Genomic DNA, 25774 nt, shown 5'->3' with positions numbered 1-25774 from the left:
GCACACTCAAGAATTGAACTCTAGGCCAATTGTTTTGTATCAAAAGATATAGTTGTTTTATTTTAGAACCAACAAGGTATCAAAATACACTTTCTCAGGATGAGTTACTTTAGTTAAATACTTTTCAAATAGGCAATAACCTTTTTGAATGCAATAGTTACAGTGTGTTGCAATAGGCAACACAATTTCAAACAATGCAACATTGAGCTCAATAGGAATTTCTAGATAAACGCAATTAGATGCTTTGTAGATTACTTTTCTAACCTCAAGACTGGATCCTAGATTCAGTCCTGGCACATGTCCAGTAAACACTTAAGTAAAAGTGTTTTGGTTACAGTAGTGATTTTTAAGGAATATTATTGTATTTAAAAATTTGACACTGAGAAACTTTTTCAGTTGAAATGACCAATGTTATCCTATGGAAGGAAATTCAATTTGCAGGTAAAGTATGTTCACGGTACTTTTGTAATCCAGTGCTGGACTCCTAGGTTCAGCACTGGGACCTCTATCTAAAATAGGCAAGTAATTACGTTTTTATCGTTGGCACGATTTTTAGAGAATATTTGTAAGTTTAAAAAATCGACACTTAGAAACTTTTTCAGCAAAAAGCAGGCAATGATATCCTATGGAAGGAAATTCAAGTTACTGGTAAGTACGGTTAGAATTACTTTTCAGGGTCAGTACTGGGCTCAAAGATGCAGCACTGAGGTCTCTCCTGAAAAGAGGTGAGTAAATTGGAATTCGTAATTCGGCTGACTTTAGATGAATATTTTAAAGTTCCAAAACTCCACACTTAGAAGACTTTCCAAGTGAAACCAGTCAATGTTAGTCTATGGAAGAAAAGTGAGTTATAGGCTTTTAGGTAAGTACTCGACTGGCAGAGTTAAGGTTCTGGGTATAGACTACGGGGTCTTCCAGGGTCAGGTAGATACAGTGGATACACCCACAGCTGCACAGGGGCAGCCAGTGCAGAGGTAGGTAGGCCCAATGTTATCCAATGAGAGGCAGGGGCCTTCGGTTGGTGGCTGCTGGCTAGCATGCCACGTGGCTGTGGGAGCTGGGCTCCTGGTTACTTGCTCAGGGTAAATGGGGAAGTAGGATAGGACAAAGTTTGCACTGCCAGGGGCACTCATACGGCTGGTGCAGGGTGCTTTTGAGCCGTCGGGCGCTCAATGTTATTCAAAGGAGATCTTGAAAAGGGAACAAAGGCTGCAGGCTCGGGGACGATGGATCTTCTGGAGCGACCAACACTTCGAGAGCTAAGTTGGGATCTTGGAGGGCAGATAGGCACCAAGGAGTTAGGCGCCGGGTGCAGGGGCGTCATTTGGCGCCGGGAAATCTTGGTTGCGGTTGGGGGGCTCCCTGGTTCTGAGGCTGCAGGAGTCGTCTGGGTAGTCGAGGAGGGTCCTTGGGCATGGGATTCCAGGTCAGAATTGTCGGGGGGCGTCCTCAGGGTCTTTGTCCACTCAGGCACAGGCCGGGCTCGGCAGGAGCAAAGTGGTCTGGATTCGCGGTTCCTGGCTGGCACCAGGGCTATTGCTGTTTGAGCAGAACCACTGCTCATGGGAGTCCCAGTCTCTAAGAGGGTCAAGACAGGCAGGTCCTCCGGGTTTCTCAAAGTTGCTGTCCCGAGGAGACGCCGGGATTTAGCAGGAGCAGGTTGAAGGATCAACAGGCCTGTAGGGCTGGGGCCAAGTCAGTTGGTGTAGGCCTTTTGTTAGCACCTGCACGGCAGGTCTTCTTCTTGGTCTTCTTTCTGGTTTCGAAATCGGGATCTGAGGAAGGAAGGTTCAGGGAGCCCCTAAATAGTAACTGTAGGGGTTTTAGAGGTAGAGAGAGGGCAGGGACCAACGGGTCCCTGTCCTGGGGTGGGTACACCCCCTCTCCTGTGGGAGGGGGGGAGGGGGGGGGGAGGAGCCTAGCTGTGAATGGGTAGGGCTTACCATCCTCGAGATGGCAGTAGCCCGGAGTCGTGCTTCACCTCGCCTCTCCTGCCTGAAGGGTGGAGTTGGCACAGGCTGGCACACCTCCTTTCCTGACGTAGGGTTTCCCGCCAGTCTTCCCGCCAGAGTGGGGAGGTCAGAATTTCTGGGGGCCAGTTGCTGAGTACAGCAAGTGGCCTGGAGAAGCTCACAAAGGCGCATGCCTTTAAAGCTTCCCCTGGCAATCCTGGGGGATGAGACCTAGCACCTCGCCCAGGATGTGCATTGTTGCAGGCCCAGGAGAGAGAGGGGCTCTCCAGCCAGGGGTCCAGCAACATGTCTGATGTGTGGCCGCCTCTCAGACCGGACATGGATTTTAGTTTAGGTTTCAGGGGGCATCTCAAAGATGCCCTCTGTAGTGCATTTACATTAAATCCCACACTGGCATCAGTGTGGGTTTAATGTGCAGAGAAGTTTGATATCAAACTTGTCAGTCTTCAGTGTAGCCATTATGGTGCTGTGGAGTTGGTAATGACAACCTCCCAGCACCATATACTCTTAATGGCATCACTGAACTTACAGTGCCCAGGAATGGCCCTGGGTACTGTAGGGGCACAGGGCTCATGCACCTGTGCCCACACCACTGGCATAGGGCACCCAGCTAGAGGGGGTGACTGATGTATGCCAGGGCAGTGTGTTTGTGGGCAAGGCACACAGGGGTGTGTGCCATGTCGACTCTTTGCTTAGTTCTGCACCAGGACACTCAGCCTGCTAAGGCAGTGTATGTGTGTCAGGGTGCAGGGCCCCTAAGGATGGCACAATAAGTGCTGAAGCCCTTAGGGGTCTTCTCTGGTCACAATGCCCTGGGTACCTTTGGTACCATTTACCAGGGGCTGACATGTGGCCAGAGGTTTTAGCTTCAATACAGTTTTAGGGAAGGAACATAGGCCTTGGGCACCTGATTGGCAGGAGCCCAGGGCACACTCAGTCAAAGCACATCAGCTATTCAGCAAAAAGTGGGGGCATACCATGCAAGAAAGGTGGCACTCTCGCACATGGGTATTAACTCCATTGTTAGAATGTTTTTCTGCACGGCAGGTGAGGATGAGAATGGAGTGTAGTGATACAGAAGATAAACATGCAGGAATAAAAGTAAGTAAAGGGGTCTGCAACAGCCCAAGGCTTCCAAGGTGGAGGGTGGGTACATGTGAATCTACAGCACTACATGTCACAAATAGTTGCTTACAAGTTAACATTTTTCGCAAATGTCATGCGTAGCTGTAGATACACATGCTGTGCATAGACTAAGTCATTTCTCCCCAAAGTGGTGTCTAACCAGAAGGTGTTGCAGAGGACTGGAAAAGTGTGCATTGCACAGCCTGGCCAAAGCTCGTCTGTTGGCATGCTTAGACAGTGTGTGGAATAGGCTCGGTAGCTGCTTTGCCGATGCTAGCTATGGGGATGTTAACAAAAAAGCCTTGGTGGCCCCTTTCTTGCGGGTAGAGTGAGGTATGGAAATGACATGCAAAGGTTTCTTGGCATTGGTGTAGCAGGTTTGTATGCATTTCACCAACCAATATGCTATGCATGCGTTGGAAAGAGCATGGCCCTTGTGTGGCTTTTAGAAGAAATGTTTTGTTCTTTAAAAGTAATACATGAGTGCTCTCATGACATCTAGTGTAAGGAGAGCATTTTCTGCAACAAACTCTAGGAAAGGGAAGAACACAGGAAGTTCAATAGTTTGGTTGAGGTGAAACGAAGAGACCACCTTGGAAGAAAGGTTTTTGCAAGGTTAATGCCTGAACTTCAGTCAACACACCAGAGGAAGGCGATGGTCACTATGTAGGTTACATTTCAAGAGAGTAACTGTAATAAAATACAGTAGAGTGGCTTAAATGGAGGGCCCATCTACATTGCGAGAACAATATTAAGGTTCCAAACAGGGGCAGGTGGCACCCCAGGTGGAATAACTTGCTTGCTGAGTAGCTCCATATATGCTTTGATAACAGGGGCTCTGAATGGTGAGGTGTGTTTCTGATTCTATAAATGTAGGTGTATAGCAGCGAAATCTGAAGTGTAAGCAAGACTTGACTGTTGCAAGTAAACACACATAACAGACAATGTCTTGAACAGCTGCTGCAAGAGGGCCAATGTGCAGGGGTAAGCAGAAGTAGACAAGCCTTTTCCATTTTGCTGCCTAGCAGGCTCACTTGGTGGGCCTGTGTGCTTCCTTTAAGACGATTGTGCAGTCTGGAGGGAGACTGATGCAACCAGACTCATCGAGGAGCTGGTCCATAGGGGACATTCGTGGATTCCCTGAAAAGTTGTTTGTATGCAGGTGAGCCTTCTGATGAGTACAGCAAGGCCAACGCATGGCCTATTCAGTCGGTGGTGACCAGGCCTGCCTGTAACATCTTCTTTGCAGCACAGTTAGCACTTTGGATCATTGTGAAGTCCGTCAGAACAGCCAACTAGTCTTGATGGCCTTTTCCCCATTGGGGTGTACAGAGAGTAGCTCGAACTGTCACGGAAGTCTTTTCCTATTCCAATGAATTTCCATTGTGAATCACTGATTTACCAGATATGCTCCTTCGGATGCAGTCCGTTTAAGAAATTGTCACCTTACAAAAAAAAACAAAAAACAGGATTTTCCCGATTTGATCTGTTGAGACCTAATTTATTTTGGCAAGGCTCTATCCTTGGTTGAATTGTCGGATTCTTTGATGTGATTAATTCACTCATCATCAATTCTCTGATGGTTGCTTTCAAAATATTTTTCTTGTGTCCAGATGACCTTTTGAGTGACAAGGTCGAAACGCTGTTGACGTTTCCTTTGGCAACTAAAGAGGACGCAGTCATTACATTCATGATCTTGTGGTTTAGTAGACATGTTTATCATTTCTGTGTCATTGGGTATATTTGTCTACACTGCAATTTGTGTCTTTATATGTTTATTATGTGTAACCGCATAAGCACCATGTTATATGTATTTACCATTTCTGATCCTTTTTATGTTTTGTAATAAGTTATTATAATAATACGAAGTTGTTTTCCATAAAGTTTTGTCTGCGGGTACCTTTATTTGTACTTTTGCATGTGGTTAAACTTAATTCTTTTATGTAAAAATTCTTCCCTGAAACCACTAGAGTTATTCTATATGCCATTTCCCATAAGGCATGGGTGTACATGATATGAAGGCACACCGCATTCATAGAATGTAAAGCTAGGCTAGCGTACGGAAATAATTGTGTACCATAGGCATCAATACTTTTAGACTCCCTATTTGTGAAGTTGTCGGAATAGTATTTGTACCGACATTAAATGTTCATGCCTGCACCACACTACTTCCAGGTGTTGTATGTATAGTCAGAAAATCAGGGTTTCAGGAGGTTGGCAGGTATTGTCAAGCCATGGATAAGCTGACATATCCTGCTGAGCATTGCTCAGGCGAAGTAGCTAAGACGGTGTCCAAACAGGTCTCATTAAAGACTAATATGGCTCAAAGTTGCAGGACTTGGTTGACGAATTTCTGTCAGTAAACTGGTTTTAGTTTCCAGAGTAGGCAACAGCACATCTAGCACTTCTATTGGTCTTTGCACGACTACTGAATTACAGCACCTTCTTTCGCTGGTAGACCACGTGGCGAGTCAGCTCGATCTCTGGCAAAGTATCTAGTCCACTAGCATTTTGCTAGTTTAAGTATAGCCGTTCTTCATTTTAATGATGGGGGAGCAAATTGTCTGCCTCCTCATCAACATCAATGTTGTATTGTGAAGGACATTAAGAATGCCCGGCAGCACAATTGAGTAGGAGGTGAATTCAGCCATTAGCCTCTGAAACATGGCATAGAGGTAGAGACTTTGTTCGGTCACTTCTGGGACGGTGTGAAGCCATTGTGGAGCAATAGGGATCCAGCTACAGGCGTATGGAAGCACCGGTGAAAGAAATCTCCTGATCCAGTCTGACTTCTTGTAATACTCTAAGGGTGACGATTTAGCAATTAGAAGTATCAATCTGAATAGTGGTGTCAGCATCTCTGCAGCTCCTTAAGCATTCAACATCTCTGCAGCCCAGCTTTGTTTTTTGATTGCTAAGATGTGGCGAGTATGTGGTAGGGTTTTCTAGTAGCTACTAAGGGCTGGACATAATAGATGCACCCTTACTTAAAACAAACTTGGTAGTTCACATGGATTGCGACTGACTCTGGCCAATGGGGAAAACCTGAAGCTAGCCTGGAGATGCCACCTGGAGATCGAGCTATCCCCACTCCAGAAAACGGGAGGGATAACTGCACACTCAACTGAAACAGCAACTGAAGCCTATGCTCGGCTAGTACATTATGAAAGGGTGTATTATAAACAAACAGCACAATATGTTATGATCTGATATTTCAACAGAGCAGGATCACAAGTTGAAATAATCCAGAGTGATTGCATGCATCTGTCATAACCATTATACTCCTGCAAATTCATCGGCACCGACAACATCTCCGCTGCGACCACACCACAGATTCCCGACCCCAACCACCTACATTGCATCTTGCTCAACACCCGATCGGTCCACAGGCACGCCATTGACCTATGGAATCTACTAGACACCACCTCTCCGGACGTCGCCTTCCTAACGGAAACATGGATGAACGCTTCCTCCGCCCCAGACATCACCATTGCCATCCCTGAAGACTATAAGATCATCCGCAAGGACCGTACCGGCCACACAGGAGGAGGAATCGCTATCGTCCATAAAAAATCAATCCACATCTCAACCAGCTCTGACGCCAATCTCGCCAACTCTGAACACCTTCACTTCCAGATCCACATCGACCCCAAGACCACACTCAGAGGCACCCTCCTCTACAGACCACCAGGACCCGCGCAAAATTCTGTGAAGACATCACGGACTTAATCACTCCACACGCGCTCCCCTCCAAAGATTACATCCTTCTGGGAGACCTCAACTTTCACCTTGAAAAAAACAACGACCGCAACACCACCACCCTCTTGGACAACCTCGCCAACCTCGGACTTAAACAACTGGTCACTTCCCCCACCCACATCGCAGGTCATACTCTCGACCCTATCTTCACCTCCAGCAACCACGTCTCCTTCAGCCACACCACAGCTCTCCTTTGGACTGACCACAGCTGCGTCCACTTTACCTACAACAAACCTAAACTCATCAACCACCCCCAACCAACTCTGCAAAGAAACTGGAACAAAATCACCATCGACCAGATTGCCTCATCGCTCCTTCTAAAACACCCCAGCCCACTCTTCTAACCCAGACCAAGCCGCCGCCAACTTCACCCTATGGTTATCCAACAGCGCCGACATCCTAGCACCACTGAAAAAACGTCAAAGCAAACCTGGCAACAAGAAGGCCTCATGGTTCAACGATGATCTTAAGAAGTCCAAGAAACTCTGCCGCTCCCTTGAGAAGGCCTGGAAAAAAGACCCAACCACCAGCACCAAGGAAGCCTTCAAAAACGCCACCCGCATACACCACCAACTAATCCGAAAAGCCAAAAAAACAGCATTCAAGGATCGACTAGACAACGCCCACAACAGCAAGGAACTTTTCAACATCGTCAAGGAATTTACCAATCCCTCGGCCAACTCCAACGACATCAGCCCCTCTCAAGCCCTCTGCGACTCCCTGGCTTTATTCTTCCACAACAAAATTGCAGACATCCACAACAGCTTCGACAACCAACCCGGAGACCAACCCACCCATCCATATGCTGAACATCCACCCCCCTTGAACACCCTTAACGACTGGAACCCAATTTCCACCGAGGACACCATCCACCTGATGAACTCCATCCACTCAGGATCCCCCACAGACCCATGTCCTCACCACATCTTCAACAAAGCAAATTCCGTCATAGCACCGCACCTCCGAGACGTCATCAACTGCTCCTTCAACTCCGCCACCTTCCCGGAAAGCTGGAAACACGCTGAACTCACCGCCCTTCTGAAAAAACCCACAGCGGACCCCACCGAACTCAAAAATTACCGCCCCATCTCGCTCCTTCCTTTCCCGGCCAAAGTCATCGAGAAAGCTGTCAACAACCAGCTCGCCGCCTTCCTCGAAGCCAACAAATCCCTCGACTCCTCACAGTCTGGCTTCCGAGCAAAACACAGCACTGAGACCGCCCTCATCGCAGCAACAGACGACATTCGAACTCTACTGGACAATGGAGACACAGTCGCCCTCATCCTCCTCGACCTCTCTGCAGCCTTCGACACAGTCTGCCACAGCACCCTTTTACAACGCCTCAGAAACATCGGAATACAAGGAAAAGCAATTGAATGGATCACCTCGTTCCTCACCGGAAGAACCCAGAGAGTCCGCCTTCCACCATTCAAGTCCGAGGCCACTGAAGTCATCTGTGGCGTACCACAAGGATCCTCACTCAGTCCCACCCTCTTCAACGTATACATGAGCCCCCTCGCGGCCATCGCCCGCCGACACAACCTCAACATCATTTCTTACGCGGATGACACTCAACTGATCCTTTCTCTCACCAATGACCCCAGCACCGCCAAAACTAACCTACACGAAGGAATGAAAGAAGTTGCCGAATGGATGAAACACAGCCGCCTGAAACTGAACTCAGATAAAACAGAAGTCCTCATCTTAGGTACATCCCCCTCTGCATGGGACGACTCTTGGTGGCCGGAAGCCCTTGGAAAAGCACCCATCCCGACAGACCACGCACGGAACCTAGGCGTTATCCTGGAATCTTCACTTTCAATGAACAGACAAGTCAGCGCCGTCTCCTCATCCTGCTTCAACATTCTTCGCATGCTCAAAAAAACTTTTCGCTGGATCCCCACCGAAACCAGAAAAACAGTCACCCATGCTCTGATCACGAGCCGACTGGACTACGGAAACACCCTCTACGCAGGTACTACCGCTAAACTCCAGAAAAAACTCCAACGAATCCAAAACGCCTCAGCCAGGATCATATTGGACATCCCGCGTAACGAACACATCTCTGGTCACCTGAAAAACCTCCACTGGCTACCCGTCAATAAGAGGATCACTTTCCGACTTCTGACCCACGCACACAAGGCACTCTACGAAATCGGACCAGAATGCCTCAACTCACGGCTGTCCTTCTACACCCCCCCCGCCAACTACGATCCTCCAGCCAAGCCCTCGCCACTGTACCTCGCATCAACAAGACCACCATGGGAGATCGATCCGTCTCATACCTGGCGGCTAAAACATGGAACTCACTTCCCACTTACCCAGAACCACCTAGCATTCAGAAAGCAACTTAAAACGTGGATATTTGACAAGTAATCCTCCTCCCCTCCCTAAGCGCCTTGAGACCCTCTGGGTATGTAGTGCGCTATATAAATTTTATGACTTCACTTGACTTGAGAAGAGTGCTGTCCCAGGTCATGGGTGTTAATGGATCAAAGTGGTATCACTTCCTCACACGAGCTGAAGATTTGTGCTTAAGTTGGGATGTGTACGATACGGACTGCTTACAATGTTCAGTGGGGCTTGGGTTTTCAAAGCCCTCCACAAGTCTTTAATGTCGAAGCCCTTCCCACATTGGCCTTTTGAATTCCTCCACTTGGTATCTCTGATGCAACTCCACCAGATTTTATTTCAATACGGATGTGTGCAGGAAATCACTTTTATACATAGTCCTGATTGAAGCTGAGATTCTTAAGGATTGTAATACATTTGGTACTGAAAGATTGCAGTGACTGTGTGCAAATTTTAAGAATTAGCACACCACTTGGCTGAAAAGGCAGACAGCCATGCATACTCAATAGCAATGCAATGCTTGTTAGCTATTCAATGGGATGCATTTATATTGAACCCACTAGAGGTAATTATGTCAGCTATTATAATGTTTAATCAAAATATGGGTGATGCTCTACCAACATGATTTTGAGACCTAAAGGCATTTTCACATAGCAAGGGTTTAGCTATGCTAGATATAGCGGTGATGTCTTCCTGTATCTTCCTGTACAAGATATAACAAGCATGATCAGAACCCAAAAATATGTATAATATGGCTTTTTATTAGTGATATTTGCTTGGTAAATGATAGGACATTGTATGTGGGTTGCATGGTTGGGCATGTTACTGAGAGTAGAGGATTACTGAATGGGTGATTGTGAAAGGATGAATAAGCTGAATATGTGCTTCAGTGAGTGAATGGACATGGTGGAAGGGAGCCTCATGCCATTCATATGACTTTGTTGGTGCGTCAGTTCTTCTTATCCATTCATATACTCAGGAAATGTGGAATTCCTATAGCCCAACACCCAGGACATATTGTTTGGGGTCAAGGAAAACAAGTTTACATGTGTATTTTGTTCTTGAGCCACGTAGGCCCAACCCCCTGCAGCACAAATCCTTTGGCTGCCAGTCAGCAGTACCATATTATGGATCAGGGAAGGGCACTGTCTGCAGTTAAGGTAATATTGTTGTCCATATGTTAGTGCTGTTCAAACTTGTATTTATGGTTCATTAATTTAAAGCCTTTATCATTAGGGTGTGCGCTTTAAGTAAATGTTGTAAGTTCAGACTGCACTACTGACAGTGGTTCCAGTATAAAAATGTGTACACACGTTTTCAAAGTTTTGCAATCCGAGGCTATGTATAATGCTCCCAGAATACTCTATGATTTGATGCAAAGATTTGCAGAAGCTTGAAAGCAAGATTGACGATTCTTTGCTTTCAAAATAAAATGTTAATAAAAAAAATTAAAGCAGGAAAAATAACTTTTAGCTAAACTACTGTAAAGTAGATACCATTTTTTGCAGCATCATTTAGTAACATGTGTTGATGCATGCTAGTATTTCCCAAAAATAGTCAAAGGAAAATCAGTGTAACCAGTTTCAATAAGATTATGGGAAACAAAAATAACCAAGCATTGGTAAAGCCAGTACCTCTAAAATTGGTGGTCAGTGTTATAGTTTGTCAATGTGTGAATTGTTTTGGCATGGTGGTTGTAAAACCTTATTGGTGTGGGAGCTGTGGGGCCTCACCATTAAAACAAACATTGGCAAAAGCAAAAATAGTTTTTGGTCTCAAAAAGCACACACTGCCATAGTAGTTACTGGCACTAAACAAAACTACTTTGTGTGCCGATATGCTCCTTGTGAAAGAGCAGAATGCGGTCACTCACAGTGAAGTCAGCCAATACAGAGAGAGACCATTTTAATAAACACAAAAGGTCACGGTCAAAGCCAGACCAAATTTGGGGCCCAATTATTAAAGAAAGTCTTAAAAGTGCACCCATGGTATATGTCCTTACATTAAGAGCAGCTATACGGCTTTCGTGAATTCCCAAGAATTTACAGAAGTAGGATGAGAAATAGCACTCCTAGAAAATATTTGTGAACTGCATTTTAGCATGAGCAAATATGCATGTGTAGATTTGCTCATGCAAAAATCTGAGTGTTTGTAAGTTCCCTTTCCCTCCAACCAGGTTTACATCTGCCATTGTAAAGAGTAAATTTCCAACATTTCCCAGTATGTGAAAAGATTAAAGAAGAGTTTTTGAAAACCCTTAAAACATGCAAATGAGTAGGTTTGCACACTCAAAAGGGCATTCTAATCCTGGAACTATTACTTATTACTACCTTCAGCCCCAGTATGTATATCTGCGGAAACATGACAACATAGGAGATTGCAAGTGCTCAAACACTACTATGGTATGAGCCCTGGCATAATCAGAGAGGCTATATCAGAACTCTTATATAATGAGATTGATGCCATAATTTGTTGCCACACTACATGGCACCCAAGGGACAAATGGATTTTGTTACAGGACAAGTAGATTTATGAAGCAACCTGTCCGATGGGCAAATAAATAGTTTATTATATTAAATTCCACACCCCTGTATATGGTATAAATCCATCAACTCAGCCATACATCTGTGCATCCAATCACTCAGCCCTTCATGTACTCATGGATCCACAATCTACCATTTGCTCTTTAGTACTCACTCAATGATCTGTACAGCCACAGACACAAAATTGCCAACCAATGGGGAATCGCTTTAATTATTTCTAATAAAGCCAGACTTTACTGACTTTGCCCATGGCTGTTCAATTGGAATGAGGAAAATTAACTCCACTATTAGCTACTCAAAACAGTTTTGCGAAGAAGGATAGAACAGATACCCTTTAAGTTTCTCCCATATAAATGATTTTACTTTACAAAAAATATTGCATAATTTCAAAGCTGCCAATACCAGGTGCAAAACAGCAATTTCAGTTAAAACATAATTGATCAGTATATATGAAAAATAGGGGCTTTAAGAAAGAATGTAACAAATCATCAAATGCATCCCATGCAGAGCACAAACCTGACGAGCTCATCTGCACAGGCAGCAGCAATCTCCTCCTCTGCTTTCCGCTCGTAATACTTGCATAAGATGTTCTCCGGTAACACCTTCTCCAGCTCACTGGTTGGAAAGTCACATGTGCAAGTGCCATCCATGCAGCTGAGTTCAGACTATATTGAAAAGAGGGGTGCAGGACATATGCAGGTCAGGCACTACCAGGTACCGACAGTTGCCAATCAACTTTTAATTGAAGAAGCACCTTCATAAAAGCTTCATACAATGTTATTTTACACATGTAAGCCTGCATTGATTAACATCCGTCTATCAATGCAGTAATAAAGAACTGAAACTTTAACAGCCCTACTCCAGCCAAAAAACAGGAGACAGATGATATCTATGTGCAACAACGTAATCCGATGAAATTTCAAGACCGGTCTTCAACACCATCCACCTACAAAGCTAACAGCAATCACTAGCCAACATGCTCAGTACGTCCTACTGTATTTTTGCCAATATTTAAGCAATGGGCAACATATTTTCAGTTGAAGGCATTAATATGGCTACATTCTACAGATACCTGGATAGCTTTATACAAGTCTGGCTCAAGCTAATAGGCACTCACTTGATCGCCCCCATCACCTAACCCGTCGTCAATACTGCTTCAGTCTCAGTCTTGCTGCTCAAAGTGAGGCCTGTAGCAAGTTAGAAAGATTAATCTTCTAGTAGAAGATATGAAAGCAGAGCACTACTGTAGGAAAGTGCCTCTTTTTGTATGATCAACATCCGCCCAACCCCTCCCCAAAATCTTAGACTGATGCTGCTGGGTTTTCGACTATCATGTGCACTGGGCCCTGCTGTCCAGTCCCCCTGGTCATGTGCTCCTCTGATCCCTCAAAGTATGTGCGTGATTGTCTAATACCTGATTGGCATACTTAACTTACCCTTAAGTCGATAGTATACAGGAAAGAGGTTTCCAAGGCTAGTAAGTTAAATGCCTCTAATGAACTGTAGCCCTTAACTGTGCCATCTCTGCAAGCGTGGGTCGGCCTGCCACTGCAGCTTAGTTGTAAATGGTCTCCTATGGGGGAAGTGTAACCCTCTACTTCCACTGCAATAGGTGTAGTAAAGCCCTCAATAATAAGATTTTTAAATGTGATACACAAATTTGTTATTTGACAATTAAAATAAGAACTCAATTTCCTGAATCAATCTTATAACAAGGTGCTCCTAAAATTGTAATGGCGCAGCGAAACTGATAAAGTGACTTACTAGTGCCCAAGTGCTATACATGATGCAAGTATTTACATGTGGCTGACAAGCATCATGTGTAGCAATTGTGCACTTTTCAGTCTCATTATCACTTTTACTGCACCATTATATTTTTTGGAGCCCCTTGTTATAAAATTGATTCAGAAAATTGAATCCTTTTTAGAAATGAGACATTTTCATAATGAAATAACAATACATTTGTGTATTGTGTTTAAAAACCTATTAGTGAGGTTTTTTTATACACCTATTGCTGTGGAAGTCTGGGGCTACACTTCCCCGTATGAACCATTTGTGCCTTTATTTGTCCTACTCAGGGTTACTGAGTTGCCCCATATTTCTAAACACTGTAGTCTAATCAGGTAGCTTGCAAACCACCAAATCAACATGACTAACCACATGTCAGAACCAAACCGTTCATTTAAATATCTATATGTCATCATTAAGTAAGGCCGTATAACCCCATAAGGCAGGGTGCTCATATTATACAGGATGTGCCGTATTTATACATTACAAGTCATGAGTGAAAACGTAAAATTGCCGCTTTCACTGTAGCAAGGATGGTGGCCCCATTGGCTAACATGGAGTTTCACTAGCCAACACGCTAAGTGTTAACTCCATAATGGGACCACTGAATATGGCCACTTTGTTGCCCAAACCTCTGGTAGCCATTCCTGACTGTGCAGTTCCGGTCCCTCAATACCACAGGTTGCCCCCTCTGCTAGGAAGCGTGAAGCACCCCCAGGAACAGGCAACAAAGGTAACTGTTGATGGAAGGAGGTGTGACGACCTCCAGCAGGATGACAACCGGGCAGTAGCCACAGATGGCCCACCTTCAAAAAGGCTACTGCCATAGTGAAGCAAATGGCGATCACACCTCAGGCTATCTGCTCATTTGTGTAGGCAAACAGGCATGCTTCTCCTGCAGAGGGGGAAAACCCCTTGAAGACCAGTTTTCCAGGAGGAGTGGCTCATCATACTGGCTACACCCCAGGAGTGTGCCCAGACCTCTACGCAGAGGAAGACGACCTGACCCATCTTGGATTCAGGTAGAGAACGGTACTCTGGGATTGATTTTACCCAAATCTCCCAAAAATGGGATGGGTTACTCAGTGGGAACTGTTGCCCCATTTCCTAGTGAGTCCTCTCCTCCCACAAACACGAGGATGGCATAAAAGTTGCACCCTGACACAGTCCTCAGATCATTACTAGACTGGAAATCAGACAGAAGGACGACCCTCGTGGACCTTGGACCCAGCAAAGAGAGGTTCAACCAATGGCTCACTACAACTTCTGCTCCCAAGGGACCACAAAGAGGATAGTGTTTGCTGTGCACACTAGTGGAAAAGAGCTATCCTTGTGCCAAAACAGAAGAAGTGGTTCCAAGACTAGTTGGCTACTCCCATGTTAAGCATAGGGTCTACGAAAGCTAAAGAAGCATACACCCTCAACAGTCCAGCTGTTCAGCAAACCCAGCCCACCACCAAAGTGCAGCCTGGGAGATAGAGTCATGACCATAATGAGGTGATCCCAAGATTGCTGCGCCCATGACCGGAGCAGTGTGGACTCTGTGCCCCGGAAAAGAAAGATTTACTTACCTGCAAGTATCCGCTGACACCACTGTAAACGGGAGACTATAGCCAGGACCTACACTTGACTCTGCTGATGCATCATAGGAGCTAGAGTGCGGAGGCCCCGAGACTACCCCAGATGTTTGTGGACCCCAGGTAAATCTCAGGAAGACACACCACATCTGTTCAGCATCTTCAGCATCCTGCATACCCAGGCTCAGGACCACTTATTTGAGGAGACCATGATAACGGATAAAAATACAGTGAGGATCATGAGACTGCTGGAACCGATTGGTAACGGTCTCCCTGGACCGGAGTGGTCCCTGTGACTGGCTACTAACCTATTGTGGCCGTTCCAAAAGTTTTAGTAGCCATTCTAACACTGTGGCTCAGGCCTGCTAAGCCAAATGCTGAGATTTAATGTATCTTAAAGACTGAACTAGTGATTTAACTTTGAAAAACATACCTCTGGCTTTTCTTAATAGACACCGAAAAGACAACAATCCATTTGAAGATAAAAATATACCAATTTTAAAAAATGTATTGTGTTGTGTTTCTTACTTATTGACCGTTTTGTTATTTCTAAATGCTTTAGACGTATTCCTTTGATTAAGCCGGACTGTTCTGTGCCCCAGCTACTAAAGACTGAGCTAAGAGTTTTATTGAAGGTACAAGCTTGACCTGATCGAGATGATGACATTATTATATGGTGAGGTCTCAACACCACCCCACATAATTCACATTACTTCAACTATCCATTTTTAGATCATGTCGCTGTGAGGTACAACTCCCGAAAGAGCAGTCTTGTAACCCCAACATCCTATATTGCATCTAAACCTGCTTAGGGTGCGACTTGGATGGAAAATGTTGCTTCCCATCTAAGCATCTGTTTGTAGTATATAGTGCTAACTCGCATGTTCTCTGCATACTCGTGCAATCTAGTGTTGGGCTCTAACATTTGTAACTTTTTTTCTTCAAAGAAATCTTTCAAGTGACGAGGTACAGCAACTCCTTCCTTACCTGGCAACGCACATGGATATTGGCTCTATTGTTAAATTGGTTTATGCACAGTAAGCGATCATACTGATGGGGCAGCAGGTAGGATAGCTTGGTGACCATGTGTAAAGTTGTGCGTAACAGGTTAAATTTATAAATGAAATAAGAATATCTGCAGCAACTACTGGCTCATGGGGCTGCTGGCTAGCACATGTGAATCTACAGCACTAGATGCTACGAACAGTTGCTTACATGGTAAGTAACATTTTCAGTGCAAAGCTCTGCATAGACAAAGACTGAACTTCCTTAAGCGGGCAGTCAAGCCAGTGGATGGTGCACATCTTTGAAAAAAGTGCTGATTCTTAATAGACACCGAAAAGACACAGTCAGACCAACTCTAGCTTGTTCGTGAGTTAGGACAGCCACACAGTAGTGTTTGTGAAATGCGTGTAGATTAGATAATGTAGCTACCTTACATATGTCAGCTAATGGTGTATTACACTGGAAAGACACAGTGGACCCTTTCTTGTGGGTGGAATGTGATCTCGGCGAGACAGACAACATTCTTTTGGCTTTGAGGTAGCAGGCTTGGATGCACTTAACAATCCACACAGCTATATCAAGCATGGAAAGAGGATGACCTTTGTGAGGGTTAGTCAACCATTGAAAAGTTGCTGGGTCTTGTATACAGTGTTGGTCCTGTGAATGTAGTACAAGAGGTTTTTTTAAAAAAAGTATGTAAAGAGCCCTCTCTGCTACTAAGTCGGGATGAGGGAAAAAGATCAGGAGAGCCATAGTTTGGTTGAGATGAAAAGTGGAAACTACCTTTGGGAGGAATATGGGGTTGTCCTTAGTACAACAATGTCATCATGAATCTGGAAGAAAGGTTCCTCTAATGTAATGGCAAGTAGCTTGCTAACACACCTTAGGGACGTAATGACGATGAAGGGGACCTTCCAAGTGAGGAACTATATATGGCATGAGTGTAGTGGTTCAAAATGAGGGCCCAAGAGTCTGGTAAGCACGATATTAAACTTCCAGACTGGAGCAAGAGGAACTCCAGGTGGAATGAACCCATTTGAGTCCTTCCATAAAAGACTTGATAACAGGGATTCTAAACAATAAAGAGTGATACCTGTTCTCCAGGCTGCAATAGTGGCCAAAGGAAGGTACATGAAAGTATAAGCTAGACTAGACTTCTGAAGGAGGAGGAGGTAATAGGCAATATTCTGTAATGTAGGTTTGAGTGGGTCTAGGTGCTTTGGAGTGCAGTAGTGGACAAACCATTTCCATTTGGAAGTGTAACAGGCACGCAATGTGGGTCTGCAAGCTTCTTTGAGAGTGCCCCTTGTAGGAAGCAGGCTCTGTATATACTATACCAAAGTGAGGTATAGTGTGCACAGAGTCCAGTGGAACCCCAAAAGGTAGGCAGAGGTAACAGTAGATAGCACCTTACTCTCTATATGTGGTAGTGTGGGCGAGCAGTTAGTCTTTATCAGAGGGTAGTGTTAAGCATTTGTTGTACACACTCAATCAGCAAATGATTGCACACACTCTAAGACTGAACTTCAGACCAATTTGTTTTGTATGAAAAAACTCTTTTACTTCTTTTATTACCCAGAACCAAGCCAGTCTGACACAGGTAAGTGATTTATACTTGGCAAGAATAATACAGTTGGGAATTGCAGATGTATATATATACTTTGGTATGGTTAAAGTAGAATTGCTGGTAATGCAATACTTTGAAATATTGTACATATACTTTGTATTGGCTTTTCCATGGGATGCCAAGTAAATTACTTTACAGATTACTTTTCTTACACAGTGCAGTATACCTGGATACTGCACTGGGACATTTCCTGTAAACAGGTAAGTAAAAGCACTTTGGTTATTTGGTTACAGTTTAAGAGACTTTTATAGATTTTCCAACTCCTCACTTAGAAACTTTTTCATAGCAAAACAATCAATGTTATCCTATGGGAGAAAATAGTGTATCGGTTCAGAGGTAAGTACTTTGTTGTGGGGTTGGGTAGCTGGGGTTAGACTCGGGCCCCCTTGGGTCGAGGATGCACTCTCAAAGCACCCTCAGCGGCACTAGGGGGGCCGGGTGCAAAGTGCTGAGTCCCAATATTATCTAAAGGGGAATAGGGGGCCTCCGGTTGGTGGCTGCTTACGAGCATGTCACAAGGTTGTGGGAGCAAATCTCCTGGACTTAAGCTCAGGGCAAATGGGGGTTCAAGACAGACAGCACCAAAGGTGCACCCTCAGCAGCACTAGGACGGCCGGGTGCAGAGGGCTGTTTTGGCATCGGTCACACTGTTACTTTCAATAGGGTTTCTCCGGTTTGCAAACACACTGCAGGCTTGGGGACAAAGCTATTCTGGGAGCAACCACCCCTTGGAGAAGGTAAGTTGGGATGCTGAGGGTTGTTTAGACACAGTCTGTTGAGCCACCCAAGGCGGCGGGCCTCGGGTGAAGGGGTGTCGTTTAGGGTTGAATCTTCTTACCAGCTCCTGGCCGCGGTTGGGGGGGACCTTCCGGAATTAGGTTGGAGGCGTCGGCTGTAGGCGTGATGCAGGTCCTGGATCTTGGGTCAGAATCACCGGGAAGACCTCCTCGTGGTGTTGGGCCACTCGGGCCAGGGGCGACGGGTGCACAGTGGTGCAGACTCACAGATTTCGCAGGAGCTGGAGTCTGTGGGTGAACAAATCCGGTGTTCACAGGAGACAGTCTTTTCTTTGGAAGGCAAGGCAGGTCCTCTGGGATTTTGAGGTTGCTGGCTGCAGGGCCCACAGGAGTTTCGCTTGTGCTGGTTCAAGGTGGGGACAGGCTGGTAGGGCTGGGGCCAAGCCAGTGGGCGTCGTCCTCTTCTTAGCTTTGCCTGGATGTTCGGTCCTTCTTCTCTTGTATTAGTTTCTTGCCTGCAGAGGCAAAGTTCAGGGGTGCCCCTAAATACTAGATTTAGGGGCGTTACAGGTAGGTAAAGGTTGGGACCAATGGGTCACATCCTTAGGGAGGTACACCCCCTATTATGCCACCCTCCAGTGGGAGGGGGCTATATGCCTCACTCTGGTTGGCTGTTGTCCTCCATCTGCAAGATGGCAGAGACAGAGTTGTGCTTCACCTTGCCTCCCCCACGTAAGAGGTGGGTTTGGCAAAGGTGGGCACAACTCTCTTCCTCACTTAGGTTTCCTGCCGATTCTCCCCCCCAAAGTGGTGGTCAGAATCGGTGGGGCCAGTTCCTGAAAGCAGTAACAGGCCTGGGGAAGCTCACAAAGGCGGCAGGCCTTTGAAGCTTCCCCTTTGTGGACTTTGCCCTTCCTGGGGGAGGAGGCTTAGCACCTCGTCCCAGGATGTGCATTGTTCCGGCTCCCGAGAGCAGCAGGCTCTCGACCCAGGGGTCCATAAACAGGTCTGGTGGTGGCAGCTGAAAGCAGCCACTCAATCTGGACACTAGTAGTAGGTGGTGTTTCAGGAGGCATCTCTAAGATGCCCTCTATATGCCTTTTTCATTAAATCCCACACTGGTATCAGTGTGGGTTTAACGTGCAGAGATGTTTGATACCAAATTTCTCAGTTTTCAATGCAGCCATTATGGTACTGTGAAGTTCGTAATGACATACTCCCAGCACCATATGCTCTTAATGGCAGCACTGCACTTACATTGTCTAAGAATGGACTTCGACACAGTAGGGGTACATGGCTCATGCCCCTGTACCCTCACCACTGGTATAGGGCACCCAGCTAGAGAGGTGACTGACCTATGCTAGGGCAGAGGGCTGTAGGAATGGCACACAGGGATGTGTGCCATGTCAACTCTTCAATTTGCTCTGCACCAAAACACGCAGCCTGCAAAGGCAGTGTGTGAGTGTAAAAGTACATTGTCATGGCAACTCGTCATGCTGCCTTGTTTTTATAGCGCAAACTTTACCCGAGGGTATGGGGTATCCGAGCGATTTACATGAACACCAGTTGCGCTACACAAGGCTGTAACATTTCTTGGCCATGCTGCCTTGTTTTCATTCTTTCTTCTCTTCTTCGCGTGCATGTTTGTCCAGGCGTCATCCCTTAATTGATGGTTACCTATAGTGCCTTTTTTATGCGTCACAATCAACTTTTATCTGTGTGCCTTCTATGAAAATTTATCATGTTTATTATTAATCACCTACTTTTTCATTGCAAAGCAGTCAGTGCGCCCAGCCACTTTGCTAAAATATTTATTACAAACGTATTTTGTTGCCAGTGATCACATATTTTTTGCTTATGTGAACGGTGTGATTAGAATTATTCGGAAATACAAAGAAAGAAAAGTTTTTTCTGCGCAAAACGTCCATTGCAAAAACTGAAGCTCTCTCTGCCAACGACTTCTGCTTTTTTTCGCAAGAATAATTGAAACCATTATCTGGAGAGCACAGAATCTTTTTGAAAGCCTGCCAGCTAATTTTCCAGTAGGTTCTTTGGCAGTGGCACACTAACAACTCTTCGATCTGAAGTTCAACAATTGCACTTTTAAGAGCTGGCCTCTAATTTGATTTGCAGTTAAAAGATTTAGATTTTTGATCGGCTCAACGTTTAATTATTGTTTTCATTAGTACAATCTTATTACACGAAAACCATCCTAAGTGCTTACCCATTGAAATGTTACCATAAATAAAGCAACACTTTAGTTGTTTCCCTTACTTTTAACTTAGATTCACGCTGTAACCCTCAGTAAAAGCAGCAACACTGGCCTTTGAAAGGGTGTGATTGCCTGCTTTATAAATTCATTTTTAATATGGCTGTTAACATCTCCCTGGTAGGTGATACAAAATGGTTGAGGTCTGTCGAGAATTTCAGAGAGGGACTTGTTCTCGATCCGATGCAGAATGCAAGTTTGCCCATCCGTCACGGAGTTGCCATGTGGACAATGGTCGAGTTATTGCCTGCTTTGATTCTCTGAGTTAATAGCAGTATAATTTATGTCTTCCATTATTTGCGTGTTCTCTTCTGCCTTGTGGCACAAATCAATCTTATGAACATCGAACAATGAATGAGGCATGTAATCATTAATGGTAGGTTCTTCTGCAAGTAGATTGTTTTGTGGAACTAAATGTACAGACTTTAGATTCTGCATCAAACTTTCAAATATTGGGGGTTTCCTAAGCTTGTCCCAGTTTATGTACTAATGGCATAAGAAACTTCGTGCATTATGTACTATGATTTCGTTTTTAGACAGATCTTGGTCGACTGATCTCACAGTGTGACAATAGCATACATTGAGCCAGAAATAGTGAATGTATTTATAGAAGGGTTGCACAGTTCTTCACTCTACTCTAGGCATATCAACACAAAGTTCAGTCAAAATTAGGGCATTGGTTTGATGAATATCTCATGCTACTTGAATTTATGTGCATATTTTTATAACAGGAGAAATACAAATATGCTCTCCTCAAACCCGGGGGCACGATTCAGGAGAGCGCAGAGAAGTGATTTCAGATTAATTATTCTCTGCATGTCTCTGCCTGGGGCGTCTCTCCTGTGCAGAATCGCTGGCTGTTTATGGGTGCATTGCATGTGTGCAGGTATGTATGCTTGTGTCTGTAGCAGGGCTGCGTACATGCTTTAGATCTTTACATGTACAATGGTTACATGTCTTTACGTGCGTATGTTTGCACGTGTGTTTTATGTGCATGTGCATTTCTGCTTACTTTATTGTGTAATCAATTAAAAATGCAATAGGTCTCGCCTTTCATGAATTTAAAGCCATTTGCTTTGCTATACAATACCATTAGCAAAGCAAATGGCTTTAACTTAATCAAAGGCGAGACCTATTGCATTTTCAATGCTTGTTACAGTATGGCATGGCCCTGGGAGATTGAGTCCCCAGGGCCAAAATCGGCCTGGGTAGGGGAGCTGCAAGCCCCAATACGCCACAATTACAATGGTGTTGGATGGGGACCTTGGGGGTAAAAGCGGCCCGGGTGGAGGGGGAATGGGGGGGGGGGGCTGCAAGGCCTGGCCTTAACCCCACTGCGTGCAAGGCATGTGGTTGGTGGCATGCAGTGGATTTGTGCATGCCCTGCAGCTAGCCCCCCCACTGTGCACGGCTGAAGACCACCGCAGTTGGATTAATGTATGGTAAATAAATATTACTTTATGTTAAAATAAAAACCTAGAAATTCACAAAAAAAAAACAAATGTTACAGGGGCGTTAGTTAGGAAATAGCATTAAAAAAAGTAGACATTCACTGAAAATACCAACGGTTACAGGGACGTTGTTAGAAAATAGAATTAAACAACCATTAGAAATTCTCAAAGTCTCCAAATATATATTCTAGAGGTATTCATGCACATTCAAAAGGGGACCGCTCCACCTGACTCTTGGGCTTTGGCCAAGATTGTGGTGTTTCCTAAAAAGGGTAAATCTCTGTTGGAGTTGGGGTCTTATCTACAAATTACTTTAATTAATTGGGATACCAAAATGTATGCAAAAATATTAGCTATGCGCCTATAAGGTATAATAAAGAAGATAGTGTCCTCAGTACAACACAACTTTATCCTTGGAATGGGAAAACCGATCATATACATCGGGTAATTACCTTATTTGACATGGCTAAGATCTCAGGAGACCCATTGGCGTTCATACGATAGGGTCTCCTGGCCATATCTATGGACAAAAAGGGATTGGGGCCTGGATATATCAAATTGATTAAAACATTATATATATTAACCCTATTGCTAAGATTTCCCTTATTGAGTGGGGGGGGGGGGGGGGGGGGGGGGGGTAAGAGTCAGAACGGTGGTGATTCAACGGTGGACAAGGCAGGGCTGCCCTTGTTCTTCCCTTCTATTTGGCCTTTGCATTGATCCTCTAATTCAGCAAATTAAAGGTAATTCTTTAATCTTACCAATGCGTATGAGTGGGAGGGAAACTAAGATCCTGGTGTAAGCGAAGGATTTGACAATATTTAAACCGGATCCTGTCAAGGCAGTCAGGGAAACTGAACTTGAGGCTGAGCAATTTGGCCGAATTGCTGGGTATCGAATTAATTGAGATAAAATTACTGCAATGTGACGATAGGCGGGGAGCGCCAAATCCAGTGTATCTGGGGATTAATGTTATGGCAGATACAGACAAAATTGTAGAGAGTAATGTAGACCCTTTGATTAATAAAACTAAGGTGGAATTGAGAAAGTGGAATGATCTTAGACTTACTTGGATTGGGAGAAGCAATCTAGTCAAAATGATGTTTTTACCCAAAATGTTCTACTTTTTTAGAGCCATACCCTTGGAGGTGAATAAATATTGGTTTAAGGCTTTGGATGGGATAACTGGAGATTTTTGTAGGCGAATGCCAGACCTCCCAGGGCACTGAGGTTTTTGACCCTGCCAAGAGAACAGGGGGGCTGGGCAGTGCCGAATTTTCGACGGTACTACTGGGCCTCAGCCTTGCAACAATTGACTGATTTGCTTTATAGCAAAGGCAAAGTGTATGCTGTAAGTAATGATACTCCCACATGTAACGAGCTTGCGACTCTGGATGAGGCTAGGGGGTACCTGTTTCATCAATTAGCTTTTGGTTTTCATAAAAGGGTGAGGTTTGAGACGTTTCTATGTGCATGAGATGGGGCACCCTCGTTGTTGATCTCAAAAAACTTTTAGTCTCTTGCATGAGACTAGTAACGATCTCAGAATGTAGGAGAATCGTACGATCCATCGTCCACATCAGGGGTTTCATTAAATCTTTTAATAATATTGTCAATTGGACCGCAGAGTGGTCTGTGAGATGAGCGGGGAGATGAACCACTTGTTGAGTCTTTTCTAAAAAGCCTTGATCTATTAGGAAAAAGTCTATTCTAGACTGTATCCCTAGTTTCTTGTTCTTAAAAGAGTAATTCTCTTTCATATCTCCCTTATCTTTCCAAATATCAATTAAGTTCAAATCCCTTTTATAAATTCTTAACCATTCTCTCATTTTTGGCAGATTTGCTTGTTTCCCCCTTGGAGTCTGGTCTAGTGTTGTAAAGAAAGTAAGGATTGGCTGCCTTTGCTTTTATACACCACTTCAAGATAACTCCCTTTTGCCGGATATATTTCATGGTACCCACATTAGAAGCTGGAAAGAGCAGCGACAATCCATCCTTGGGGATTTTTGTGATAGAGGTGTAACCACCAGGTTCTCTATGGTTGATCGGTTAGAGATATTAACTGAGAAAAATAAGTAAATTGGGGCTCTATATAAGATGTTAAACGACAGGATGGGGGACGATCTGGGCAAGCATGTTGTTTGCTGGCAGGGGGCATTACAAATGGCCATTGGGGACAGTCTTTTCTCTTTAGACCTTGCTCGCTCAACCTTTCTGTCTGCCAATTTGCAAGCTCAAAACTACAAAATGTGGTTTAACTTCTATATTACAACTGCTAAAATTATTAAATGGAGAGGAGTATCTGGCACAAACTGCCCACGCTGTCAGTTCTATGGGGCGGACCTAGTCCACATGTTTGCGGAATGCCATTGTCTGGGAAATTTAAAGAGGGACATAAGTCGATTTTTAGAGTCTAGACTGGGTTTGCGTATTGTGGTTACACCCCAATTGATCTTATTAGAGGTAAAAAAGGAGAAAATCCCCCTACTGGCTCAACCTTTTATGTTTTTCTCCATGGCAGTATTAAGCGCCATGAGACCCTCGGGTGATATGAGCGCTCAATAAATATACCGGACTTGACTAAAGTTGTTTTTAGCAACAGCCTGGTTCGATCCTGCCCCTCTATCTCTCAAATAACGATTGGTACGGCTTACATCCATCTATCATATTGAAATGGCAGTCTATGCTCAGAAAGGTAGATGGCCTAGGAAAAGAGGACTGCAAATTTGGGCCCCAATAAGGCAATGGATGAGACATACTCTGAGGGTGGAAGGATAAGGCAATCAGGGGTGGAGTAATGTATAGTACAATATGATTCATTGTGGCATTGGGGTACCACCTTAATGTGATGGGGCTGATATTGGGGCTCCATGTGATTTTGGGTCTTTCTATCTCAATAGTCTGATGAAAATGCTTTAATGGCTATGGAATGTGAAGAATCTTTTTCTCTGGCTAATTGTTTTAATCTACCTGCCTGATTTGCATTTTCGCTGGCTTGGATGGAGGGTGAGGGGAGGGGTGGTGGGCTGGGTTAAAAAAATAATAATCTTTTTTTTACATTTTCAATAAAGAATAAAAACATAAAACAAAATCACTAAGAAACCCAAGGTTACAGGGACGTTATAGTTAGCAAATATTTTACACACAAAACCATAGAAATTCAGCAGTTCTAGTTATCTCAAGAAACTACAACCTGCGCCCTCATCATGCACTGCTAATTACCCCACACATTACATCAATCATGACATCTTCTATGACATCATTGATAATATAATTTCACCATTTGCTGTAAAATTATTGATGAGAAAACTGCATGGTGGGGGTGCGAGTTACAGTAACCTTAGGGCACAAGTTACATTTACTTGACATAACTTTAACTGCTGAATTTCTATGGTTTAGTGTGTGTAAATCTGAACCTAACTAGAACGTCCCTGTAGCCTTTGAAATAATATATATATATATATTTCTTGGAGTCTGTGTACCTGTGCGCTGACTGACGGCTGCAGCCGGCGACTCGTTGGAGTTTTATATGTTCGGGACAAGGTCGGTTTCCCCGATGACACAGACC

The 25774-nt window shown here is 44.5% G+C and overlaps 1 protein-coding gene across 8 annotated transcripts in view; it reads right to left on the bottom strand.

The window, feature by feature from the left end:
- RNF216 (ring finger protein 216) overlaps positions 1-25774 on the bottom strand; it is a 776933-nt gene that overhangs the window by 352724 nt on the left and 398435 nt on the right. For all 8 annotated transcript variants that reach the window (XM_086940659.1, XM_086940658.1, XM_086940657.1 and 5 more), the window contains one exon: positions 12269-12417. In XM_086940659.1, the coding sequence (XP_086796785.1) occupies positions 12269-12417 (149 nt within the window). The remainder of the gene's footprint in view (positions 1-12268; positions 12418-25774) is intronic.

This window comes from Lissotriton vulgaris, chromosome 10 (genome assembly GCF_964263255.1).
Source record: "Lissotriton vulgaris chromosome 10, aLisVul1.2, whole genome shotgun sequence".
Lineage (NCBI taxonomy): Eukaryota > Metazoa > Chordata > Amphibia > Caudata > Salamandridae > Lissotriton > Lissotriton vulgaris.
Note: the sequence above shows the minus strand (reverse complement) of the source record. Positions and strands in the feature narration are given on the sequence as shown.